We start from the raw sequence: 22354 nt of genomic DNA on the forward strand, positions 1-22354 counted from the left end.
GTAATAAAAATTGTTAAATGCATTTTTTTACAAAATGTATACATTATGTAAGCTTACATAAAAAAAAGATTGTATTCTCGTGTGTATGTACAATAACTCTAAACTCTAAACAATATGCGCAGTTTAGTCTACTTGCAAAAAATGCCAAAAATCTGCCATAATTTAGCATATTAGTGATCTAATTCCGTCTCGTTCTTTATGTCATATAAGAAATAAAATACAATTTGAAAAAAATGTTAAGATTCTTTATATAGGAGAATGTGGAAATAATCGACCAAACTAGCGTGTAGATAATTTTATTCCATATCACGACGTTTCGACCGTGTGGTTGTGGTCTTTATCGAGTGATAAAACTGTAATTATTTATTATACATATAATGTGAACGTGCGTAGTCCTGATTAGTACAGTGGTATTCATACTTACAACAATTTTAATTTGAAAGTGTGAGACAGCCTACAACATATCTCAGTAAAGGATCGTCAGATTCTAATATATTTTTATTTTTAGTCGGATAATCTATACGACCTTAATTATTTTATTGTATGTCTCGTTTAGACTTTCTGTATCCTGAGGATACACATTATATGTATAATAAATAATTACAGTTTTATCACTCGATAAGGACCACAACCACATGGTCGAAACGTCGTGATATGGAATAAAATTATCTACACGCTAGTTTGGTCGATTATTTCCATATTCTCCTATTTATTGACTAGTGACTATTATTAATAAAAACTTGGGAATTTATTCTTTATATATTTAAGTAATTATTACCTTCTTAATTTGTTGACTTTATTTGCAAAACTGGAGCAGGTACTTTCATTAACTCACACAAATGATTTCTGATTGGACGTAAATCTGCAATTGGTTGTTCCCAATCTGTTGCGTTCAACGTTGAGAGTATATTTGCCACATCTTCTTCTGCTATATCTATCTCCTCTCCATAAAGAGTTAACGCTTCATAAGTACGTATAGCTGTTGTCTTTCTTAAGCTTGTGTATTTGTGACACAAAAATATACTTAACTGACAAAATGCTCTTTCTGCAACAGGACCTCGTACCTAGAGATATGATATTTAATACAAATCAGTCTTGATTATGAATTTTGATAAAGTTATTATATATTATAAATTAATTAATTATATGTTATTAAATGTTAATAATATATGTTAATTTTCAAAGAATTATTAATTAATGAAATATTTAATCAATTCTTTTACAAACCTGTAGTAACTGACAGAAAACGTTTATACTACTAATGAGTAGTTTCATATTGCCAGAATATTTTATTTCGTGCTTTAATAGTACCAATATACGCTCTGCGATTGTATTATTTGCATCATCCAAGACAGATTGAATGCAACCTGAGCTCAATAAACGATCCAAGAAAGCGAACATCGATATTATCATCCTTTCGTTTTTATGACTTTCCTCAAATATGTTCAATATCTTCTCGCATAGATCTTTTAAACCAGTCTCATCAATTTCTTGTAGATAAGTAAACAAAGAAACACTCGAGTATTTTACCTGACAGAAGAAGAGTTTAGTTAAAAACGAAATTGATTAGCATAATTATTAAAATTAAATCACATTAAAATTTTGACCAATAATATCTTCTTTATCAAGTAAATAAGCTTGTATAGATGCTATACTTTATACAGATAGATTTAGATGATTATTTTAAATTTTTCTTAAATTTACCAATGATTCACTTATGCCGCCGACGCTAAATATAATTCCGCACAGCAGATTTATTTTATACGGCGGAAAGCTTAACATCTTAATAAATCGTGGAAATGTTGCAGATTCCATTCTCCATTCGATAGTTTCCTTACATTCATTATAGGGAAATATAGCTTTTAACTCGTCGTGATACGGAATATTCGGAAGTGGTGGATCACTATAAAGAGACATAATAGTAATTGATTTTGCCAATTAAAATATTTTACACATCTTAATTGGCAAAATTAATTACATATATATTATACATACACTAACAAATTTTTTTACCTGTGTATAAGCGCGCTAAATACAGTACCAGCTTGAGCTCGAATTCCATCTATCCTCTCGACGGCCTGTTGTGCGATACCACCGATAATACTAGCCATCAAGTCCTCATTCAAGATGGACGATAGTTTTGCTTGCGATACTAAGTTTGTCAGTACCTGTAACAACATAAATATTTAACAATTAATTTCTGATACACATTGCGTTGACGATAGATTACGATCTCAAATTATCTTTCTGTAATGAAATATTCCACGCACGTGTAATCCAATCATAGCTGCTTCCCGTACCCAAGCGCCTATATCCCCACGACTATCTATTGTATATTCCTTAAGGGTCAACAGATAACAATCATACAGATCTGGTACAAACAATCGCCACTTATCTGAAAAAAATTTGTAAGTTTAAAAAACAGTTTTCGAGTTTTTCATCTTTTTCTATAATTCATATTTCAAATGCATTAATTTTTTAAAATAATATAATTAAAAAATTAAAATATTTAAATATATTTTTTATAATAAAAATATTTAAATATAATTTTTTATAATAATTTTTTAAAAGAACTAGCTTTTTGTGTTACAATAGTGTTAATTATAACACTAATTGTCATTAGACAAGTAGTAATATCACGAAATAAGTATATTTACCTGCTTCTTCAATTCCTAATGTTTGTAATATCATTGTTAGAGAGTGCAAAGCTTCTTTCCTACTCTCTGCCCATTTCAGCGTACTTTCGGATATGTGAGTGCATGCAATTAATGCCTCTACAATGTCTTTCACTCTTTCACGAATTACAAATAGTGGAAAATGGCCTTTAAAGAGTGAAATATAAATGAGAATTAACTATATACCTGGTAAAATTGATGGAACTTTATCGTTTATTCTTTGATTTACCTATCGCCTGTGCAAATCCTATTCTAATGGACTGATTGCTCGATCGCAGGGATTCTAAGTAACGATTAATCACAGCACTTCGGACATCGTAGTCGATATCTATGTAATATTCTACAAAAAAATTTGTATGTGCTTCAGCTGCTTTTAATTTAACTGCCGATACCTCGTGACTTAAGCATTCTTCCAATAGTTTCTGCCAATCATCTGCATTATTCATGATGGGAATATTAGTGTATTAAATATTAAAATTCAACTTTAAAATAAGTGAATTTTATTTCATAATTATTAATACATACCCACAACATCCGTGAAATGAATTGGAAAGTGTACAATGGAGCATTTTTTAATTAGCACAGTACAAGCTTGTTTCATCAACTCTCCGCCAAGCCCTTTAAATTGTCCTCTACTTCTAAAAGTTCTTGCTACATCCTGTATATCAGCTACAGCCGCGGCTCCTGAATAAAATTGATCTCTTTTTACTACAGATATTTAAAGAAAAATAGAAAACTGATTTGTCTATATGTAGATTCTGCAAATTCTTACCAATAATATTTTCAATTTTATCATTGAAATGATTGTATAAAGCTTCAAGAATTTCTGCGGTAGCTAGTACTGCACCATGCCTAACGTTTAAATCGATAGAATTTAGCATATCCAACAAAGTTGGTAGTACCGTATTTATCATGTAATGTGGATCAGCTGCTGTCAGGTTGAAAAGCGACTGCAACAAATTACTAGTAACATATACGGAACTAAACGTTAGTAATATTCAGTAAATCATACATTTAAAGTACAGTATTACAGTACATAAGTTTTCAGACTCACTCTTGCCGAAAGTTCCCTAATTGCAGTGTCCCAATGCGTAACCTTTTTCGCAACTAGGTGATCTATCAAAGGCTTCGTATATTCTTTGTACTGCGCGATTTGGACACTAATAGAGACATTACAATATTTAATTTATATTAAAATAATAACATTAATATAATATAATATTTAAAAAATATACTATAAAAATATAATATAATATAAAAATATATATAATAAAATTTATATATAATATAAATAATAATATTAAATAATATTAAGTAATGATTAAGTCAAGAGTATCGGATTATTTAATATATATTAGAATGTTTGGTAAATTCTATACCTGATCTTGAGATATACATGACTCCTTACACCAACTTCAAAATAATCGGCAACAGTCAATATATCTATACCGTGTGGAAAGTTGCCCTGCCTGCCAACATTTTCTTGAAATGCGGCGGATGCTGCCCTTCTACAGTTTATCTACCACGATACAATATTGCATATTACATAAACTATAAATGTAATGCAAATGAAGACTGTAAAGACGATTTTTACCTCTCTATCAAAGCATGTCACCACTAATAGCATTGCCGCGATTTCTTTGACGTAAGGCTCGAAAATGTGCGGGTCATAGGCTCTCGGGAAAGACCAGCATATGTAACAAGCAGCGTCTCTAATCAGATAACCGATGGATCCGTAAGCTCTAGGTTCATCAAAGACTAAGGCTTGCAAAACTACGGGAATAACGTCGCTCAAACGATGAGGTAACAATAGGCCACGTCTTCCTGAAATATAAACATAGTAATGTAAGTGATACGAGAATAAAACTTATTATACATATCTAAACGTTATCTCTTTACCGAGTTCCGCGAGTGCTAAACATCCACCGTGCCATGCGGAATCTGATTCACGTCCGGAAAACAGGTTCAACACAAATCCCAATACATCATCGGCTAAGTCTACTGGCAATCTCGCTGTTATCCTGCCGATTCCTTTTGCCGCGGACCATCTATACCATTGTATCTAATTATACTCTATTTCTAATAAATTCTAACATGACATAATTATAGTATATAAATAGCATATACATACCTTATAGTAATTGCTTTATCTCGAAGACTTTGTATAAGTTGCTCTATTATATCCTCAATGGCTGGGGGAATTTCTTGATCTTCATTATCATTTGAAATAGTTTTGTTAATATCAGTAATACTATCAATATTGTCGACATTATTTATTTGAACATTAGGCATAATGCTTATTGGCCGACTCATTTTTTGATAGCGCCAGGATGCTAGTTTTGTTTTCAATAATACCAAACCTATCAAACATTGTTAATCAATTTTTATAAAATAGGAAATAAATATATATCATAAATTAAAATTTAAACTTATCTTCATACCTATACGCTGAACAACTTTTGTTCCAAACTTTCTAATAAGATCTGTTGGATTGTCACTTAGCCGAAGTTTCAACATATTATCAAGGAGCATTTGACTGTATGGCTTGACATCTTCCCTAGCACTATGTTTTAATATGGAAGCTATTACAGCCAGAGGTCCATGTCTCAAAGGATCATTTTCTATACACTGAAAGAGCATAGCAACGACATTTAAAAAATGTTTTTATTTGTAATAATTTTATAATAATTATAAATATAAATATATCTTATATATAATATATTGGATGATTGCAAAAGTTCGTGCCCGATTTGAAGTTATTACCACCATCTATGCAAATCGGGCACGAACTTTTGCAATCATCCAATATATATATATATATATATATATATATATATATATATAATATAAAGATCTATATTAAATGTCATTTAATCTCTCATACTGGTAATCTTTGGTATTTAAAATTAAAAGAGCATTACCTTCAAACACCACACGATCATCTCTTCCAAGTATAATTTCTTGACATCCGATCTTGTCAAAAAATTTGCTATTAAAAACACAGCTGCTACAGCACATGCATCTTTCGATAAACAATACAGTTTACATAGTCTTAAAATTCTGAAACATATAATAGAATAAAATTGACACATCATCCATTTCAGTAAATTTTATCTCTTGCATATTTTATAGACATGACAATATTATTACCTGACAATAATAGTTTGCTCCGGATCTATATTCTCAGAGGTCTCTAAGCGACAAAGGGAAAACGGTATCTTGGAAATGATAGATAGCCACACAAGCAGAACATATCTGGTTTCCCATGTCTCTACATCATTTGGATTTTGTTTCTCAAGCATCCTTAATACAGGTAATAGATCCACTACCTCGTGCGGAAGATAAGTCACAATCTTTTTGTATGTTTTCACAGACATGATAATAAATAAATATTTAAACGTGTTATGCTTGATGCTCTCCGCGCAATCGTTGTCTTTGATAATTGACAGTAGGGAACTCAGGATTCTCTCGAGGTAGGGATCCAACAGCTGATGCTGATCCTGATACTGGGACAGGATGAAATTGAAGCGATCCCTATTTCGCTCGACGAGACTCGGTGGTAAATCCGACTTCCTCAATTCCGTCATCAAAGCGATCACCTCATCTATCTCCCTGAACGCGCTAAAACCGCATCCAATTCTCTCCGGATCCGAACAATCGTTCAACACCATCGTGCAAAAATTATCTCCGTCAAGTTCTTGAATCCGCTATTTGCTCATACATATACACAGATTTGTAAATTGTAAGAAAAATTGCGTTTTAAATCGTTCACAATAGTTGTATCATAATCAATATATGCATTAATTTTGACAACTACGCGTGTCCTCGTCTCGAACAAACAAATATATCTAGAAATAAAACTCTTGTTTGTTTTCACGTTGATCTGTAATTCAATTCTACTCCCATGTAGTGTTGCCAATTTCAGATCGCGCAACACAGAGCGGGGGAGAGAGCGCGTGTCAATGTGCGCGGCGCGTTCGACGTTCGACCTTCAAGTGGCGCTAACGTCATCGCGGTTACGCGCATCGGTATTCGGCGCGCGGAGTGGGGAGAGGGGAGAGAGAGTGGGGGAGTGCGCGCGCCGGTGCACACCCCCCACTCTCTCTCCCCACTCCGCGCGCCGAATTTCGATGCGCGTGACCGCGTGAAGGGAGACGGGAAGAGGGAAGGTCGTGTTGCGCGATCTGAAATTGGCAACACTTGAGAGGTCTCTCGAGTCTCTTCTATCGAGTTTGCTTTCATTTCTTTATATTATCTATGGCCAAAATGGCGAATTCAATGTTTACTCGCATCGTATAAAGTTGTGCCTGAACAATCTTTTTTCCAAAAAATTAGATAAACTCGCAATAATATCAAGTATTTGATTAGTAAAATCTATGGGAATTAAAGAAATTCATGTTGAATTAATTTAATTAAATTAAATTATTAAATTATTGTACAAATTGATTAAATTATGGTACATAACACAAGCATTTGTTAATAATTTCTTCTTGAAAGAGAGAAATTAAATTGCTGGAATAAAAGCATATATACCTATATAAAGTTTAACTACTATTTATATAATTATTCTACTTGAATATTTATCCACATAATTGTCATAGCAGGATGAACATTTTAAAGGCAGAGATAATGCAAAAACGTAAAGAATTGGAAGAAAGTCGTGTCTTGGTATGTTACCTGTTACATTTTGTGCAATTTTATGTAATTACGTGATTCAATATTTATAGCAAGGTATTTCTTACAGGAGAATAATAAAAAATATTTTAAAAGGAGTCAATTAATATCAAAGCAACAGGAAGTCCATGAAATTGACAAAGGGAGTAATAAAGCTGCTCCTTCAAATGACAATCAACAGTTGGAAGAATCTATAACAGACAGTAGTTCTGAACATTTGCTATCTAGACAAGAAGCAATCAGACGATTACGTGAACGAGGAGAGCCTATATTATTATTTGGTGAATCTGAGATAGAAGCATTCAAAAGATTAAGGAAATGTGAAATTCTGGAGCCAGAAGTGAATAAGGTGGAGTACATGTTTTTTTTATATATACATATGATTTCTATTAATGAAGTCTTATCAAAGAATAGGTTTTCATTGTGATAATTCATTAACAGGGCTTCAGAAATGATTTTCAAGAGGCAATGGAACAAGTAGACCAAGCGTATCTCAATGAAATCTTAACATCTTCCAAATCCCAGAGTCTTGATGGAAAAGGAGATGTGAATGTGCCTGACGAGGGTGTTACTTATGAAGACATAGAAAAAATGTCAACTAAATTAAACAAGGGAGACAAGGAATTTGACATGAGTGTCATTACTTTATTTGTACAATATCTAGTTCAGATGTGGGGCAATCAGTTAAACAGCAGATCAACAGCTGAAAAAATGGGCGCAAAGGGAAAAATGAATAGTGCGACATATGCTCAAACAAGGGAATATTTGAAGCCACTTTTAAGAAAGTTAAAGAATAAATCTCTTCCAGAGGATATAACTGACAGTTTAACAGAAATTGTTAAACACTTACTACAACGTAATTATATATTGGTATGTTTGTATGTCTGATCGTATGTATGCATATTATATAATGCATCTGTCAGTTGTAGAAATGTAATAATATAGCAAATAATTATTTTTATTTCAGGCTAGTGATGCCTATTTGCAAATGGCTATAGGAAATTCTCCATGGCCCATTGGTGTAACTATGGTTGGTATCCACGCGCGTACTGGTAGAGAAAAGATTTTCTCAAAGAATGTTGCTCATGTCATGAATGATGAGACTCAGAGGAAGTACATTCAAGCACTCAAGAGATTGATGACTAAATGTCAAGAATATTATCCTACAGATCCTTCACGTTGTGTAGAATATGCAAAAAATTAAGTTTTTGTAAATATATAAAATAAAGCAAGGCAAATTTATAATAAATTTGTATGTGTAGGTAACTATTATTTATTTGTTTTTTTACTATTATAAATATCTAGATTAATATAGAGTATCATATAAATATCTTTTATAAGATAAATTTATAGCTTGTAATTTCTGAGTAATTAATAGGACATTGTTTATATAGTACATATTTTTCATAATAAACTATATTAATGATTATATATATCTCCCTGAAGATATATATAAAATTCATTTTTACATAAAAACAAAACTTTGAAAGTTGCGACACATTCATGACACCATTATACTATAGTTCACTTTAAAAAAGTTTTTGTTAAATGAAATATTTTCTTCAAATATTTAAATATAAAAAAATGACGTAATGAAAAGATATAAAATAATATTATATAATATAAATTTATTCACTCTAAAAAAATATCCCAAAATATTAATTATTAAAGGGCTACTATTTTTTAAGACTTGATTGAGAAGTTAATTCATTTGTTTTATTTACAGCAGCCTCAACAGCATTCATCATAGATCCCCTGCGATTTAATTAAATTTAAATTATTTAGAAGTCACATGATTAAATAAATGAAATTATTTATAAAATACCTGACACCTCCTGCTTCCATAGCATGAACACCAGCAATAGAAGTACCTCCAGGCGAACAGACTTCGTCCTTCAGCTGACCAGGATGTCGTCCAGTCTCGAGTACCATTTTTCCAGCACCCACTAGCACTTGAGCTGCGAATTTAGTCGCTAATGGCCTTGGAACACCCATCCTCACACCTCCATCCGCCAATGCTTCTATGATAAGATATGCCTAAATATAAATTAAAAGTTTGTACACAATTGTTTTCGTACGTCTCTTGAATTGCAGCAATATTGAAATAACTTACAAATGCTGGACCGCAACCTGATAGACCACTAATGGCGTTTATAAGACTTTCTGGAACACTTTGGCTCATACCGATATAGGAAAATAATGTATCTACCAGTTCCAGATCTTTCGGTTCGACATTTCTGCTGCAATAAACTAAAAATTACATTTGTATTAACACAAATTAATCCACATATATTGCACCTTTTTTTGACATACCTGTAATTCCCTCTCCAACCATCATGGGTGTATTTGGCATAGATCTAATTATTCTTGGTGAAATTGTAACAGCTGAGAGTTTCTGAAAAAAAATTTGTGTACCGATTGTTGTGTAGATTGAAATTATATTATATATTTTATATAAAATGTTGCTTACAGTATGTAAGGTTTCAAGAGACATTCCAGCAAGCACTGAAATAAATAGCTTGCTCTTATCAGTTGCCTTTCTTTCCACAGTGTTAAGCGCGTCGTCTAACATATGTGGCTTCACTGTCAAAAATATTATTTTGCAGTTGTTTATAACTTCATTATTGTTCAATGTTGGATGGGCACCTAAATCCTTCCAAAAGCCATGCGTTCTGTCTGTACGGCCGGAAACCCAAACATTATCTGGATTCAATATACCTGTTGAAGCATATATGTATCATTGTTTTTGTAAATTTATCTTGTCATAAGCTTTTCATTTATTTTGACAGAGGTATAGAAGATAGTGCAATTACCTTTGTAAATTAAACCAGCGCCTATAGCACTAGCCATATTTCCACCTCCAATGAATCCAACTTTGATAGATTTTAAATACTGTTCCATCGTAATTAATTATACAAGTCACTGAATATATTAAATAACTTTATGCTAAAACAATAAACAATTTTAATAAATGCCATGTGCGATTTACAGCCATGTATATATAATTAGTTTGAAAAGTCGACATCAATATTATGTAATTATCTATATCTATATAATGTATGGTCATTGTTTAGAACCATTAATTTGGCATATACGCAATTCCATTGGAAGCCTAACCAGCTATAAAGATAAAAACCATTAATTTTGTGGTAAATTGACTTTTGCTTTCAAGTAACATGAATGCTTTTAATGATTGAAATGTATAATAATAAATTAAGTCTAAAAAAATAGATGTAACACAAAATTATATTTTTCTATTAATTTTGAAATAATAAGGATGATATATTAAGGATTTTTTTTACAAAATATAAATTTTATATTTTAACATTAATTAAATTTCGCTTACAAGAGATTCATTTACAAAGATAAAAAAGCTGCTGAAAAAGCAGAAAATTATGATAGATTATTAAGTGCATACTTTACATATGTATTCAATGTTAAACAAATGTTGCTGTCTGGTTCTTTCATGGAGATGTGCATGCAAAACAATCCTCAGACAGTTCTATTTAATGATGAATATGACATAAGATTACTCTGAATGACATGGGTGTTTCAGACGTAACGAGCAATAACTTACACGCAATAAAATCCTTTTTTTAATCCTTTACTATTCTCTATAAGAGCGATAAAAAAACTTTTTAATAGAACTGTACTGAAAAAGACAAAGATACTCTATCTCTCTCTCTCTCTCGGAGCTTATTCCGATATATATATGTATATAGTTTTGTATGGATAGTGCGTACGTATATTTATATATATAGTACGTTGAATTAGCTATAATATGTGTGTCACATATATGTACGATGCAATAAATGACAGGAGTTTGCCGAAACGCAATTAATCTTCCCTTTAACGATGGGTAATTGCATCAGGAGCGTGCTAAGGAAGCTGAGAAGGAACCGCGGCACAGAAAAGTATACATTATTTATGACACATGCGTATCGTGCTACAGACGTCGATATCTTCTTATTTATATTTTTTTTTTTCGCCATTTCAGAACGATTATCCTGCTTATTGTTGGGTTAGACGATGCTGGGAAGTCCTTGATACTGAATCATATCAGCGGAGGTAAATTTTTTGAAAATAAAAAAAAAAAAAAAAAATAGGAGCAAAACTTATCACTATATACTGTCAATCTTTTATATGTATATTTTTCTCACAGATCCAGATCGGAATGTACTGCCTACAATGGGATTTCGGACGGTATCTTTGAAACATAACTCATATTCAGTGAAGATATATGACCTCGGTGGCAGTTCTCAGATTAGAGCATTGTGGCCTAAATATTACAATGATGTAAGCGACATGTGCACATTTCTAAACGCATGACATTGGAATCATATATGAGTACTGTAATGAAATTATTAGTCAATTCATCAATTGCTTATATCTAGTCAATGGTAAAAGAAATTTTAATACACTCATTCATATCTGTGTATTCTTATTTGACATCTTTTAGATACACGGTCTTATATATGTGGTGGATGCTAGTGATATTTCCCGTCTTGCAGAAAATAAAGTCGTGTTTAATGAATTAATAACACACGAGCATATTTCAACGAAACCATTATTATTGTAAGGGATCTGAATTTATGTCCGTACACCTTTCGCCTTTGCACATTTGTGTTTCACATTTTTTTATACGTACTGTCTATAGTCTAGGAAAAAGCAGCTTAGGTCATTTGTATGCTTTTATATGAGTAAAAATGTTGATAAAGATGTGTGATGATATTGTTAATTTCATGTAATTTCATTCAGATTTTTATAATGTATGTGTAGACTTGCAAACAAACAAGATTTGAATGGAGCTATCGATGAGTTAGATCTGGTTGAAAATTTGGATGTGGAACACGCAGCTAATGCCATGAGATGTCCAACAAGAGTAGAAACATGTTCCTGCATTTATGATAAGGAACAATCAAAGAGTAATACTATGGGCATAAGAAATGGATATAAGTAAGTTTATAATCATTGTAAACAAAATTTAGAACATACATACAAAATAAAGGTTTAATAACATGTATTTCTCTATATTGATACTCAGAATTTATTTCATCTAGATGGCTGCTGGATACCATAGTAAAGAATTATACTGCTCTGAATAACAGAACGAAACCACAAAGACAACCACAAAGTTGTCAACGTGTTCAGAAATCCCAGTCTATTGCATCAAATACACCATCAAGAATTTCTATACACTCAAATCCATTTAAACCTATTAGAGATCTCTTGGCAACAAAGGTACAAATTTTGTATTAATTATCCACCATCTCATTTTATCTATATCTTATATATATAAATGTATTCCAATATACAAACTTTTTTTTTACTTACCATTAATACTTTACTTTTCTAAAATTTCAGGATGAAGTTCTGATAAGTGAATCATGCAATGGTATGTACTACATAAACAAAAAAGATATATACATATACAACACTCAGTTTTGAGACTCATGTAAAATGATATTCTAGGTACGAAGAGTAATGAAGGCAGAAGCATTATAAAAGCTTTTGTACGAAGAAATAAGACTGCTCCTCTTCCAGTTGAACAATCTATTGAATGTGAAAGTATCTCGCGAAATCTTACGCCTAGTGCGGAAACTCTCGCTGGAGAGAAAAGCACACAAACTATGACTACAATATTAGATCCCTTAAATTTAAATACAGATTATAGTCAAAATTATGCTAGTACAAATCTAGTCCGTCCATATACAGCACCAGAGAGATCGCAACGATTATTAAATAAAATAATAATTAATATTCCTGGACAAGTGCTTCAATGACAGCATCTGTAGATTTTATACTAACAAGTTCAAAGGGACCACATACACATACACGTTCATACATTACATTACAGTATCATGATACAAAGTTGATCCATGATAATAATATTGTAAAAAGTATATATAATGACTTTTAGATAAATAATATCTCCAACGTTGCTATTTTATAGCATCGATTAATTATATAATATCTTTTGTATAAAACACTTTATACTGTTAGTTTATCATTTTTTAATTCGAAGAATACGAAAGTTGTGCAAACATGTATGTGTAATAATATACATATGTATTAAAATATAATTTTTTATAAACTTATGATATGTGTAAATATAATAATAATTATGTATATATTATACAATACACAAAAGATATCAATAAAATATACTTTTTATTTTAAAAAAAGGCATTAAATAATATATTTCATGAGCTGTGTATGTGTGAAATATTCAATAATAGAACAATCGTTTAACAATGATATATAAAGTTCAATTTAGTTATGAGTCCTGTAATTTTGTATGATTGATGAATTCTAATGAGAATATTATCTTTATGTGATTAAACAAGCAAATAAATAATTTCACTGTTGCAAGTATAATTGTGGTATTATGCCAAATAAAAAACAAAAATCCATAAAAAAAGAATCTTTTTGTCGAATGATTTTATATATTATCATTGCAACAATTTTGTATTTTATCTGTTTATTCCAGAAATTTGTATACAAGTTTGTGTATAGAAAGATATTACAAATATATATATGTATATATACGATACAAAGCACACATTAAAGTATCCGCTAAAGCTAGTGTATAAAGATGCTGAAAATTGCTTTAATACTCCGGTAACATTATTTCGAAAATTGTAATCTCAAATGGATTCACGTGACATATAGCAGTGGGTATTCTTAGCACACATTTATCACAATACACAATGTGAGAGACATTGCATAATTTCATTTTGCCCAACATCTTGTATATCTTATATTTTTGAGCAATTACTTTATAACATTATTTAAATAAGATGTTTACATTGCAACATGCGTTTCAACATGTGCTAAATTGCAAACATCTTATTGTACAATAAGGAACAATGAGAATGCGATTCTCAAAAATTATATATATAAAATTTATTATATATATTATATATAAAAAAATTATATATAATATATATATAGTCTACATTTTATATATACATATATAATGTCTAAATATATGTTATGCACGTTATACTCACGCATACATATTTTAGTTTTAAATAGTTTAACCATAGTTATCAAACAATTGCGAGTGTATAAGGCATACAAATTCGATTATTCTTACTATGAAAGACTTTGTATCACGTTTCGCAAATTTTGTTACCGTTTCTCCTGCGAATACAGCAATTTTTGCTATAATAATTGATCCTTTCGTTTTTTTTAAAGTTCTTATCTATTATATTTATTAAACTAGCGACACAACACTGTATACCTGCTAGCAATTTCGGTGTTTGCAAGCAAGATAATACATGTTAATTAGTCTAATCACAATGCAACTTATCTTAACATTTTTGTAACATTTGAATATTTGTTGTAATTATTAATAAATTACAACTAATTTATTTCAGGCAAATATAGTTATGCATTGTAAAGTTGAATATTGAACATTGTTTCGTCAATGACAGGCTATTACTTATTGCAGAGATCATTTTACAAAGCTTAATAAAAAATATATATATGTATATATAATAAAAAAAATAAAATTGTTATACCATTTATGTGTAATATGATTTATGATAATACATTATATAATTAAAAAATATTCTATTTATATCTATATATAACATCAATGCTACTGTGCAATAGAATGTATGAAATATCTACTATAAATTTTATCAATATTTTATGTTTCTAAAAATTACTGACGAAAAATATGATTAAGAATAGTTGTGTACATCATATAAATTTTAATGTAATTGATAAATCTTTTATTTGTACTTATTATATATCTTAATTATATGAAATGAGACTGTCGGAAGCAAGAGAATTGCTTTTTTAAAATTTTTTCCGAATAAATTCATATATATATATATATATATATGTGTGTGTACACCAAGATGACCGATTATACAACTTTGTTATTTAGAAATATAAATCTTATGTGTTAGCATACAAATGATACACGGAATGCAGTCATATTGTCAAGCATGTTTGGCTCGAAGTCTATGGCAACATGCTGGCATATAAATGTCAACAGAGTTAATAAATTGTAAGGAGTACCATATATATATATATAAAAGTAAAATATACCCTTATGTTTTATATATGTATAATTTTATAGTATGTGTGTGTGTATATTACTTTGTTCATGGTAAATACAATACATATTTTTTAAAAATTAATTATTTTTATCACAATACAGCATGTTTTTCTCAATACAAAAAAATGTAAAAAAGTTTTATCATGGATGTGGCAGTATTGTATTTCTGTTAGAGAAAAAAGGAACATAATACAACTAAAAAAATGATATAATTAAAAAAAAATATTTTGTATAAAAATTGATCACTGGCACAAATATAAAGTACATATACAAGCACATGAATTATTTTTATACACCTTTAACTGACTATACAACTCCATTCATTGGAGATGTAAATTTTACCAAACGTGTCAGCATTGAAGTGATGCACGGAATTTGTTTTTGTTGATGCATAGAAATATTATCAGGCGTGTTTGATTCAAAATCTATGGCAACACGTTGGCATACAAATGTCAACAAAGTTAGCAAATCATAACGAATACCATTTTCACGTAATTCCAAGCACAAGGCTTGCATGAACCATGATCCGCGGCTAGTGTTTCTCCAGGAATAATAACCTGTTAATTTTGAAAATCACTTTTGAATCATGAAGTATCTAAGACTGGCAATGAATCATCAATTAGGGGTTTCAAACTTGATATATTTATAGACTATATGATAGAGAGGAGATAAAATGAATAAATATATAAATAGTTTTTATAATAATCTAATATATCTGTAGTAATCTACAGATCTAACAGATCAAATTTATCTACAGATAATGTGTAATATAATACCTGGTATTGTTGAATAGGCAATCAGAAAGTCAGCTTGAGAAGGAATACGATATGTTGCAGTTGGTAATCCATCTGTTTCCGTCCGTTCCTTAAGAGTAATGCCTGAATCTAATTTGTCACCCTGGCATGCTTGAATGAAAAATAGTTTAGGTTTTCCGGCGAGAGTCGGGCATTTATCGGCAGTGAAGTGATACCAGAGAGAATCTGCTTTATATGCAGTATCTTGTGCATAAAGCAAACCAAGTTCGCCGTGGCTTAACACAGCTATTATCAAGCAATCATGTTCAGAATGATCCATGTCTGAGACTGCAAAAACAATAATTTATGATTATTTTGTAGAATATCTTTTTTATATTTTTATATTATTGTGTTTCTATGAAATATATCTTTTCAAAATTTTCAATAAATATCCTTTAGAAAATATAAGAATTTTTGAAGTAACAATAATATAAACACATACAAATCAATAAATATGATTTACCTTTTTCTAACTGTTTTACTATGTCTCTATGAGTAGAGTTGTGGAGGTCATTTACTTCAAATCCAAGATTTTTCAGTGTATTAATAAGATTATCGCAGTCTACATTTGTCCCAGAGCGAGCTTTGAGATGTGAGATATTGAAAAATTCATGATTAAAGATTAAAGCGATACCACGTTTAGAATGATTCATCTTATAATGTGTAGCATAACGTTCGGTTGGTGATGTTTGTAATGATGCTGCACTAGAAGTTATATTATTCCTACAAAAACAATTATAATGTACTGTCAAATATTTTTGGATTAGAGATACAAACTATATATTTTACGTGGAATTATATTCTAAATCTCTACAACGATGCAAGCCTAAATTTTACAGTATATTTTATTGATAAATATACAAAATTATTATAATGTTACATTACCAATTTCAATGAAATTTTGTGTATATTTTGTGATTTCTATAATCTCAAAGTTTGTGACATTATTAACTTTTTTTAACTCTCTAATCGATTCTTATAAATAAATTATTTTACTTTACTAAATATACTAATATATTTATATAATTCCACGTTTATATTATATGTTAGATGATCTTGAAAAGCCACTGCAGATTTCTAAGAATTTTCTAAGCCTTTATAAGTTCTTATAAAAATTTTTCCTACAATTTATGCTATTAAAATATTTTAAGGCACTAAATAATACAATAAAAATAATGCTTTAAAATATTTCAAAGCACATATAGTGCTAGAGTGCACCCTACTCAATGCAACTGCGTTATGACTTCAAGAATCAGACATAAGTGTTTTATATCAAATATATTGGCCAAATTATACTGTATCTCTTAATGATCTTTATCAGTAAATATAGCAATAATCTCTACTTTAATAATATACATTTTTTATTGCAATATCGATACTGAGCACTTTATCGCTGTAAATATTCATGGAAAAACATTGCAACGCAATATCACTGACAATCAGTGTTGTGCTTAGATGATTTTAAAATTAGCTAGATAAAGATGAGATAAAAATATGTAAATTCATCTTAGATAAGATAAAGATGATTTTATTTTAAATATATATAGATAAAAGATAAAATTATATGACGATTCATCTAGATAACTTCCAGATAATATTATTTTTAAAATCGCTTATGTAAACAGTTAAAAAATGTAATGTAAAATAAAAAAATGAAAATTATAGATATAAAAATATATTTATAGTTTTATTTATAAGTTTTTATCTTGGTTTTGATCGTTTACTGCTCAAGTTCTAATTACTTAAAATATTTTTATGTGCTATGAAACTCTAAACCAAATTATCTGAATATTATGTTAGATAATTTAGTAAAGACAACACTTTTTTAAATCTAAGATGCAGATATAGATAATACATATTTTTTATTATCTATATAAAGATAAGATAACGCCAAAATTTCATCTAGATGATCATCTATATAATTTTATTTAGATAACAGCAAACACTGCTGACAATATGCGAGCCAATATTTGTTATAATTTACACTATAATGAAAAAAATAGATAATATATCGCGCTCGCGACAGATTCTTATACCTGCTGATTAATGTTCCGAAAGCATCGCCGACGTCGTCGTCGTTTCTCGCTCCATTATTGACATTGTTGTCAGGCTCGGTGGAACACATGGCGTTTTGCGTCTCTCGTGCGAGCTCGATCTCAGGGAAAGGATAGCTTTTTTTCTGCGCAGTTTTTCGTAGTCGTTGCGTTCAGGTGACGCGTCCGAGTTGGACGACAATTTTATGCAAGCAAGATAAGAAGCACGTTCGTAGAAGAAAACGCGCGATAATGTTTGTTGATAACTGTATATGCGTCACAGACTGTTTAGTCTGTTACAATTTATAATTACAATCTTCGCCTTCGCAAGACGCCGTTGTTCGCAAATGCTGTCGCTCGAGGCAGTGTCGCCACCTTACATACAAGAATCTTTGTAAAGGTGAAAAGAAGCTGAGAACCCCCCTCCCCTCCCCCCACCCACATTCTCCTTGTCGCGGATGACAGACGCTTTTTTCGTACGTGCAGGCTAAATATGGACTTAAATATGACTTTAATAAAGTATAAAATTGGTTGAGGAAAAAAGTACTTTTAGGTCCTTTGTTTAGACGTTCCTGGCGAGAAAGTTCATTGAGCTTTAGAGTCAATGTTTTTGACTATGATATTAGAATGGCATCAACCACTCAGCGAATCCCTGACAAAGAATCTATCCTTTTGCAAAAAAATCGATCTTTTAATCGCCCTTGAATTGAAGGTTCGCTCCAATATAAAATTTCAATTCGGAGTTTGCCCATCATTTCTGCTAATCGCAATTTAAAATATATTTCTCGAAATATAAATATTTGTTTCAAAATATCTAATCGATATTCATAATTTCATTCGATATTTCTCTTCATTGACATATCGATTATTTGATATCGATTAATATCGAATAAGAATAAATATGGCTACTCTAACCTTTAAAGTGAATTTAAAAAAACGTAGTTCGTGAAGCTTTTGAAAAATATAAAAAGAATTTATATTTCTTTTCTTATTTTTAAATCTATCTAATTATTGTCTAAATTAAAGACGGAATCAAGATTAAATTGGGGAACATGTCTATGCTTGCAGAACGTCGACAAAAGCAAAAACGGAGTCTTAATCCACGAGGAAAGTGGTGGACAGAAGGTATGAATGTTTTAAAATATATGTAAAACTTTCAGAACGAAAATATTTTTCTATTTACTTATAAACTATAATTTTTTGCATGTTTAAATATTACATACGTTATATATATTATTTATTTCTTTTAATAAACTTTGATTTGCCTCTTCTCTATTAACTAACACATGTTATTATTGGAACAGACTCGAATAAGTTTGGTCAGAAGATGTTAGAGAAAATGGGCTGGACGAAAGGAAAAGGACTCGGTGTCAACGAGCAAGGCATGACGGAATATGTCAATGTGCCACACAAGAAGGATACAGCAGGTAATTAAAACATACAGTTTTTATGTATAAAAGCTATTTCATAGACATTATTCTTAATTAGAATTTTATTCTCTTTCTAAGGTATCGGATATGACAAAAATGTTGAGATATGGGTGGAACATCAGGATAAATTTAACAATATTCTGCAACAACTTCATGGGAATGAAAATCAAAACACTATTCAGAAATTGGAAAGAGAAGATAATAGTTTAAGTGGACAATCATTGGAACTGAAGTCTAAGCAGAGTCGTGCTCGTGTGCAGTAAGCATTTAAATTAATATTTTAATTTTTTTTACAAATTTAACTAAAAGATGCATATAAACCTGCATTTATAAATAAAATGTGTGTTATCTAAAGATATTTCAATAATTCTTATGATAATTTTATATTTATAAAAATATTAATTTATTTGCAGCTATAAGAAATTTACACATGGCAAAGACATAAATAAATATAAACCGAAAGATTTGGCAAATATATTTGGCCAAAAAGAATTGACAAATAAAGTTCAAATAAAGACAGAAGAAGATGACAATGTTTATGAAAAAAAAGGCATTAGTAAAAATAAAGTTGTCACAATTAATAGTGGTAGCATGACTGATTACTTCAAACATAAATCAAATTATGCTAAAAACTTTTCAAGGAATATGATCGATAACCCAGCAACCAATTCTGAAAGTGAGAACGAGCAATATGTTGGTTTTGGATATGTACCAAAAACAGAGAACATATTGTCCAATGGAGTGTCAAAAAATTTTGACAAGAAGAGTAATTATGCTTTTGATAACCCTTGTTTGGGGTTGAACAGTCCTACAGAAATTATGTTATCTAACACTGACAGTACTTGCAAAAAGTCCACAAAGAGGAAGAAAGAATATGAAAGCGATAGTTTACATGCTACCGAATTGGATAAACACAATGTCCGAAAGAAATTCAAAACAGAGATTATTAATGAAAACTGTAAAGATGGTTTTACAAATCCAGCTCTTAATTTAGACATAAAGCTTGAAGAGGATTGTAATGGCAAAGAATTTGAAGTATCCAGAGCACAATTTGGTCTAGAGAACTGTGGCTTAGATTTGACAGATGAAAGAAGCGACAAGAAAGGTGTAACATTCAATGATCATATCACATTGTATGAGTATGATGTAGATTCCATCAAAAAAAAGAAAGGAAAAGCCACGTTGGATAAATTTGAAGTTGAAAATAAGAAATATAAAAAGAAACGGAAACAGGAGAGCATTATAAATCCTATGTCAAACGGGTTTGTTAATGAGGCATTAGATATAGAAACAGTATCTGAAGAAATTAATGATAATAAGTTGAATGAACATAAAAGCAAAAAAACGAAGAAAAGAAAGATATGTAAAATATCTAGTTTAGAAACAATACAAGAATCACCAGAACAAGAAAAAGAAATAATTGAGATTAATGTAGAATCAGAAAATATGTTAGATACTAGTGTTGTTAAAAATAGAGAAACAGATATTGTTGATAAAAAGTTAAAAAAGAAGAAAAAGGAGAAGAAAACCAAAGATGAAAACATTACTGTAGTTGATATCGCAAGTGAGGAATTAGATATTGAAAGCGAAGAGATAATTACAGATAAAAAAATTAAGAAACGTAAGGAAAGTAAAGAAGAAGAAATTGAAATTTCTAAGAAACATAAAAAAGAAAAGAAAAAAGATAAGAGAAATTGTAAAATTAAAAAATGTGTTATTCAAACTGAAATAAGCAGTGATCATCAAAACATTGAAATATTAGATAAGACAAATTCTAAGCAGCAGCAAAATTACTTAATCATGGATGAAAACAAGGATGCGACAGAAATAGAAACATTGCCAGTTGTTGGAATTAAAAAAGAAAAAGAAGAAAAGGTACTTTTAAATAAACAAAAGAAGAAAAAGAAAAAGAGCATTCACCAAGAAGATTTTAGGAACGAATGTGATATAAAGAAGGAAATTTCTGACAAGGAAAATGTTGGCAAAGAGGTAAATTTAAATACCAAAAAAGTAGAAAAGAAAGAAAAAAAAGACAAGAAATCAAAAGAAAAGAATGTATTTGATACTAAAGATTCTATTAACTCTAATCTAGAAATTGTGGATGGAAATACTATCGAGCAGGAAGAAGTAGAAAATGTAGAATCCACATCTGTAAAGAAAAGTCGAATAATCGATTCTATCGACAATATAATTCTTAGTCCATGGAGTGCAAAAACAAGGATGTCTAAAAAGATGTTGACAAATCTTTTCCAAAACAATCAACTTTTAGATTTTCCTGGGTCTAACATTCATGACATAAAGGGATATGGTGTAGATATTACACCAGATACTAACTAGAATTTACAATAATTTTGTAATGAAACATTTTCAATGATAGATGTTAATTTGCTTGCTGACAAGAATTATGTATCTTCAAGTATATGCGTATATATAATATATACATATTTATTTAAACAAGTGTGCCTTTTGATAATATATTTTTAATATTGTATAATATGTATTTCTCTGTATCAATTTATATAATAATTCAAGATTATTTCTATTACATATATGTAATTAAATATATAATTTAATGTATTAGGGAACCAACACATATTTAAAAAATATACAATATACACAAGATTGATACAAAAAGGTACTGAACTTTATTGATTATATATAATTATAAATATAG

General features: G+C 30.0%; 6 protein-coding genes across 14 annotated transcripts; 3 read left to right on the forward strand and 3 right to left on the reverse strand.

Annotated features, from left to right (window-relative positions):
• Positions 1–53: 53 nt before the first annotated feature.
• Positions 54–6665, reverse strand: Tbcd (tubulin folding cofactor D). Of its 2 annotated transcripts, XM_083046600.1 has the most exons (18): positions 5826–6665; positions 5597–5735; positions 5117–5303; positions 4807–5035; positions 4575–4723; positions 4270–4499; positions 4055–4194; positions 3730–3835; positions 3448–3625; positions 3201–3359; positions 2905–3108; positions 2658–2822; positions 2271–2395; positions 2014–2168; positions 1705–1903; positions 1228–1530; positions 779–1064; positions 54–194 (listed from the first exon to the last, which is right to left on the reverse strand). In XM_083046600.1, the coding sequence occupies exons 1-17, from the start codon at positions 6344–6346 to the stop codon at positions 783–785; spliced, it is 3471 nt and encodes a 1156-aa protein (XP_082902726.1). In that variant the 5' UTR covers positions 6347–6665; the 3' UTR covers positions 54–194; positions 779–782. The 2 variants fall into 2 exon arrangements, with proteins under 2 accessions (XP_082902726.1, XP_082902725.1); XM_083046599.1 differs by having other exon boundaries at positions 54–1064.
• A 226-nt stretch (positions 6666–6891) lies between these two features.
• On the forward strand, positions 6892–8624 carry Prp18 (pre-mRNA processing factor 18). The gene is made up of 4 exons (XM_083046607.1): positions 6892–7343; positions 7420–7698; positions 7791–8219; positions 8317–8624. The coding sequence occupies exons 1-4, from the start codon at positions 7281–7283 to the stop codon at positions 8551–8553; spliced, it is 1008 nt and encodes a 335-aa protein (XP_082902733.1). The 5' UTR covers positions 6892–7280; the 3' UTR covers positions 8554–8624.
• A 136-nt stretch (positions 8625–8760) lies between these two features.
• On the reverse strand, positions 8761–11183 carry P5cr (Pyrroline 5-carboyxlate reductase). 7 transcript variants are annotated; one of them, XM_083046616.1, is made up of 7 exons: positions 10927–11183; positions 10163–10295; positions 9820–10067; positions 9663–9744; positions 9463–9599; positions 9175–9386; positions 8761–9104 (listed from the first exon to the last, which is right to left on the reverse strand). In XM_083046616.1, exons 2-7 carry the CDS (start codon positions 10248–10250, stop codon positions 9026–9028), a joined length of 846 nt encoding a protein of 281 aa, XP_082902742.1. In that variant the 5' UTR covers positions 10251–10295; positions 10927–11183; the 3' UTR covers positions 8761–9025. The 7 variants fall into 7 exon arrangements, with proteins under 7 accessions (XP_082902742.1, XP_082902738.1, XP_082902741.1 ...); XM_083046612.1 differs by having other exon boundaries at positions 10163–10469; XM_083046615.1 differs by having other exon boundaries at positions 10773–11183.
• On the forward strand, positions 11171–13452 carry LOC145940944 (ADP-ribosylation factor-like protein 13B). Its single transcript, XM_083046618.1, has 8 exons — positions 11171–11263; positions 11347–11417; positions 11512–11645; positions 11809–11924; positions 12129–12305; positions 12410–12590; positions 12714–12744; positions 12822–13452. The coding sequence occupies exons 1-8, from the start codon at positions 11205–11207 to the stop codon at positions 13130–13132; spliced, it is 1080 nt and encodes a 359-aa protein (XP_082902744.1). The 5' UTR covers positions 11171–11204; the 3' UTR covers positions 13133–13452.
• A 309-nt stretch (positions 13453–13761) lies between these two features.
• Positions 13762–18624, reverse strand: LOC145940941 (caspase-1). The gene is made up of 4 exons (XM_083046608.1): positions 18254–18624; positions 16681–16940; positions 16200–16505; positions 13762–15980 (listed from the first exon to the last, which is right to left on the reverse strand). The coding sequence occupies exons 1-4, from the start codon at positions 18340–18342 to the stop codon at positions 15730–15732; spliced, it is 906 nt and encodes a 301-aa protein (XP_082902734.1). The 5' UTR covers positions 18343–18624; the 3' UTR covers positions 13762–15729.
• Positions 18625–19164: 540 nt separating this feature from the next.
• LOC145940383 (uncharacterized) lies at positions 19165–22267 on the forward strand. Of its 2 annotated transcripts, XM_083045477.1 has the most exons (5): positions 19165–19375; positions 19555–19677; positions 19759–19939; positions 20094–21669; positions 21773–21946. In XM_083045477.1, the coding sequence occupies exons 1-5, from the start codon at positions 19303–19305 to the stop codon at positions 21809–21811; spliced, it is 1992 nt and encodes a 663-aa protein (XP_082901603.1). In that variant the 5' UTR covers positions 19165–19302; the 3' UTR covers positions 21812–21946. The 2 variants fall into 2 exon arrangements, with proteins under 2 accessions (XP_082901603.1, XP_082901602.1); XM_083045476.1 differs by having other exon boundaries at positions 20094–22267.
• The last annotated feature ends 87 nt before the right edge of the window (positions 22268–22354 follow it).

The sequence above is a fragment of the Prenolepis imparis genome, unplaced genomic scaffold (genome assembly GCF_030444845.1).
Source record: "Prenolepis imparis isolate NDT839.2.m4 unplaced genomic scaffold, iyPreImpa1.0 SCAF_9, whole genome shotgun sequence".
Lineage (NCBI taxonomy): Eukaryota > Metazoa > Arthropoda > Insecta > Hymenoptera > Formicidae > Prenolepis > Prenolepis imparis.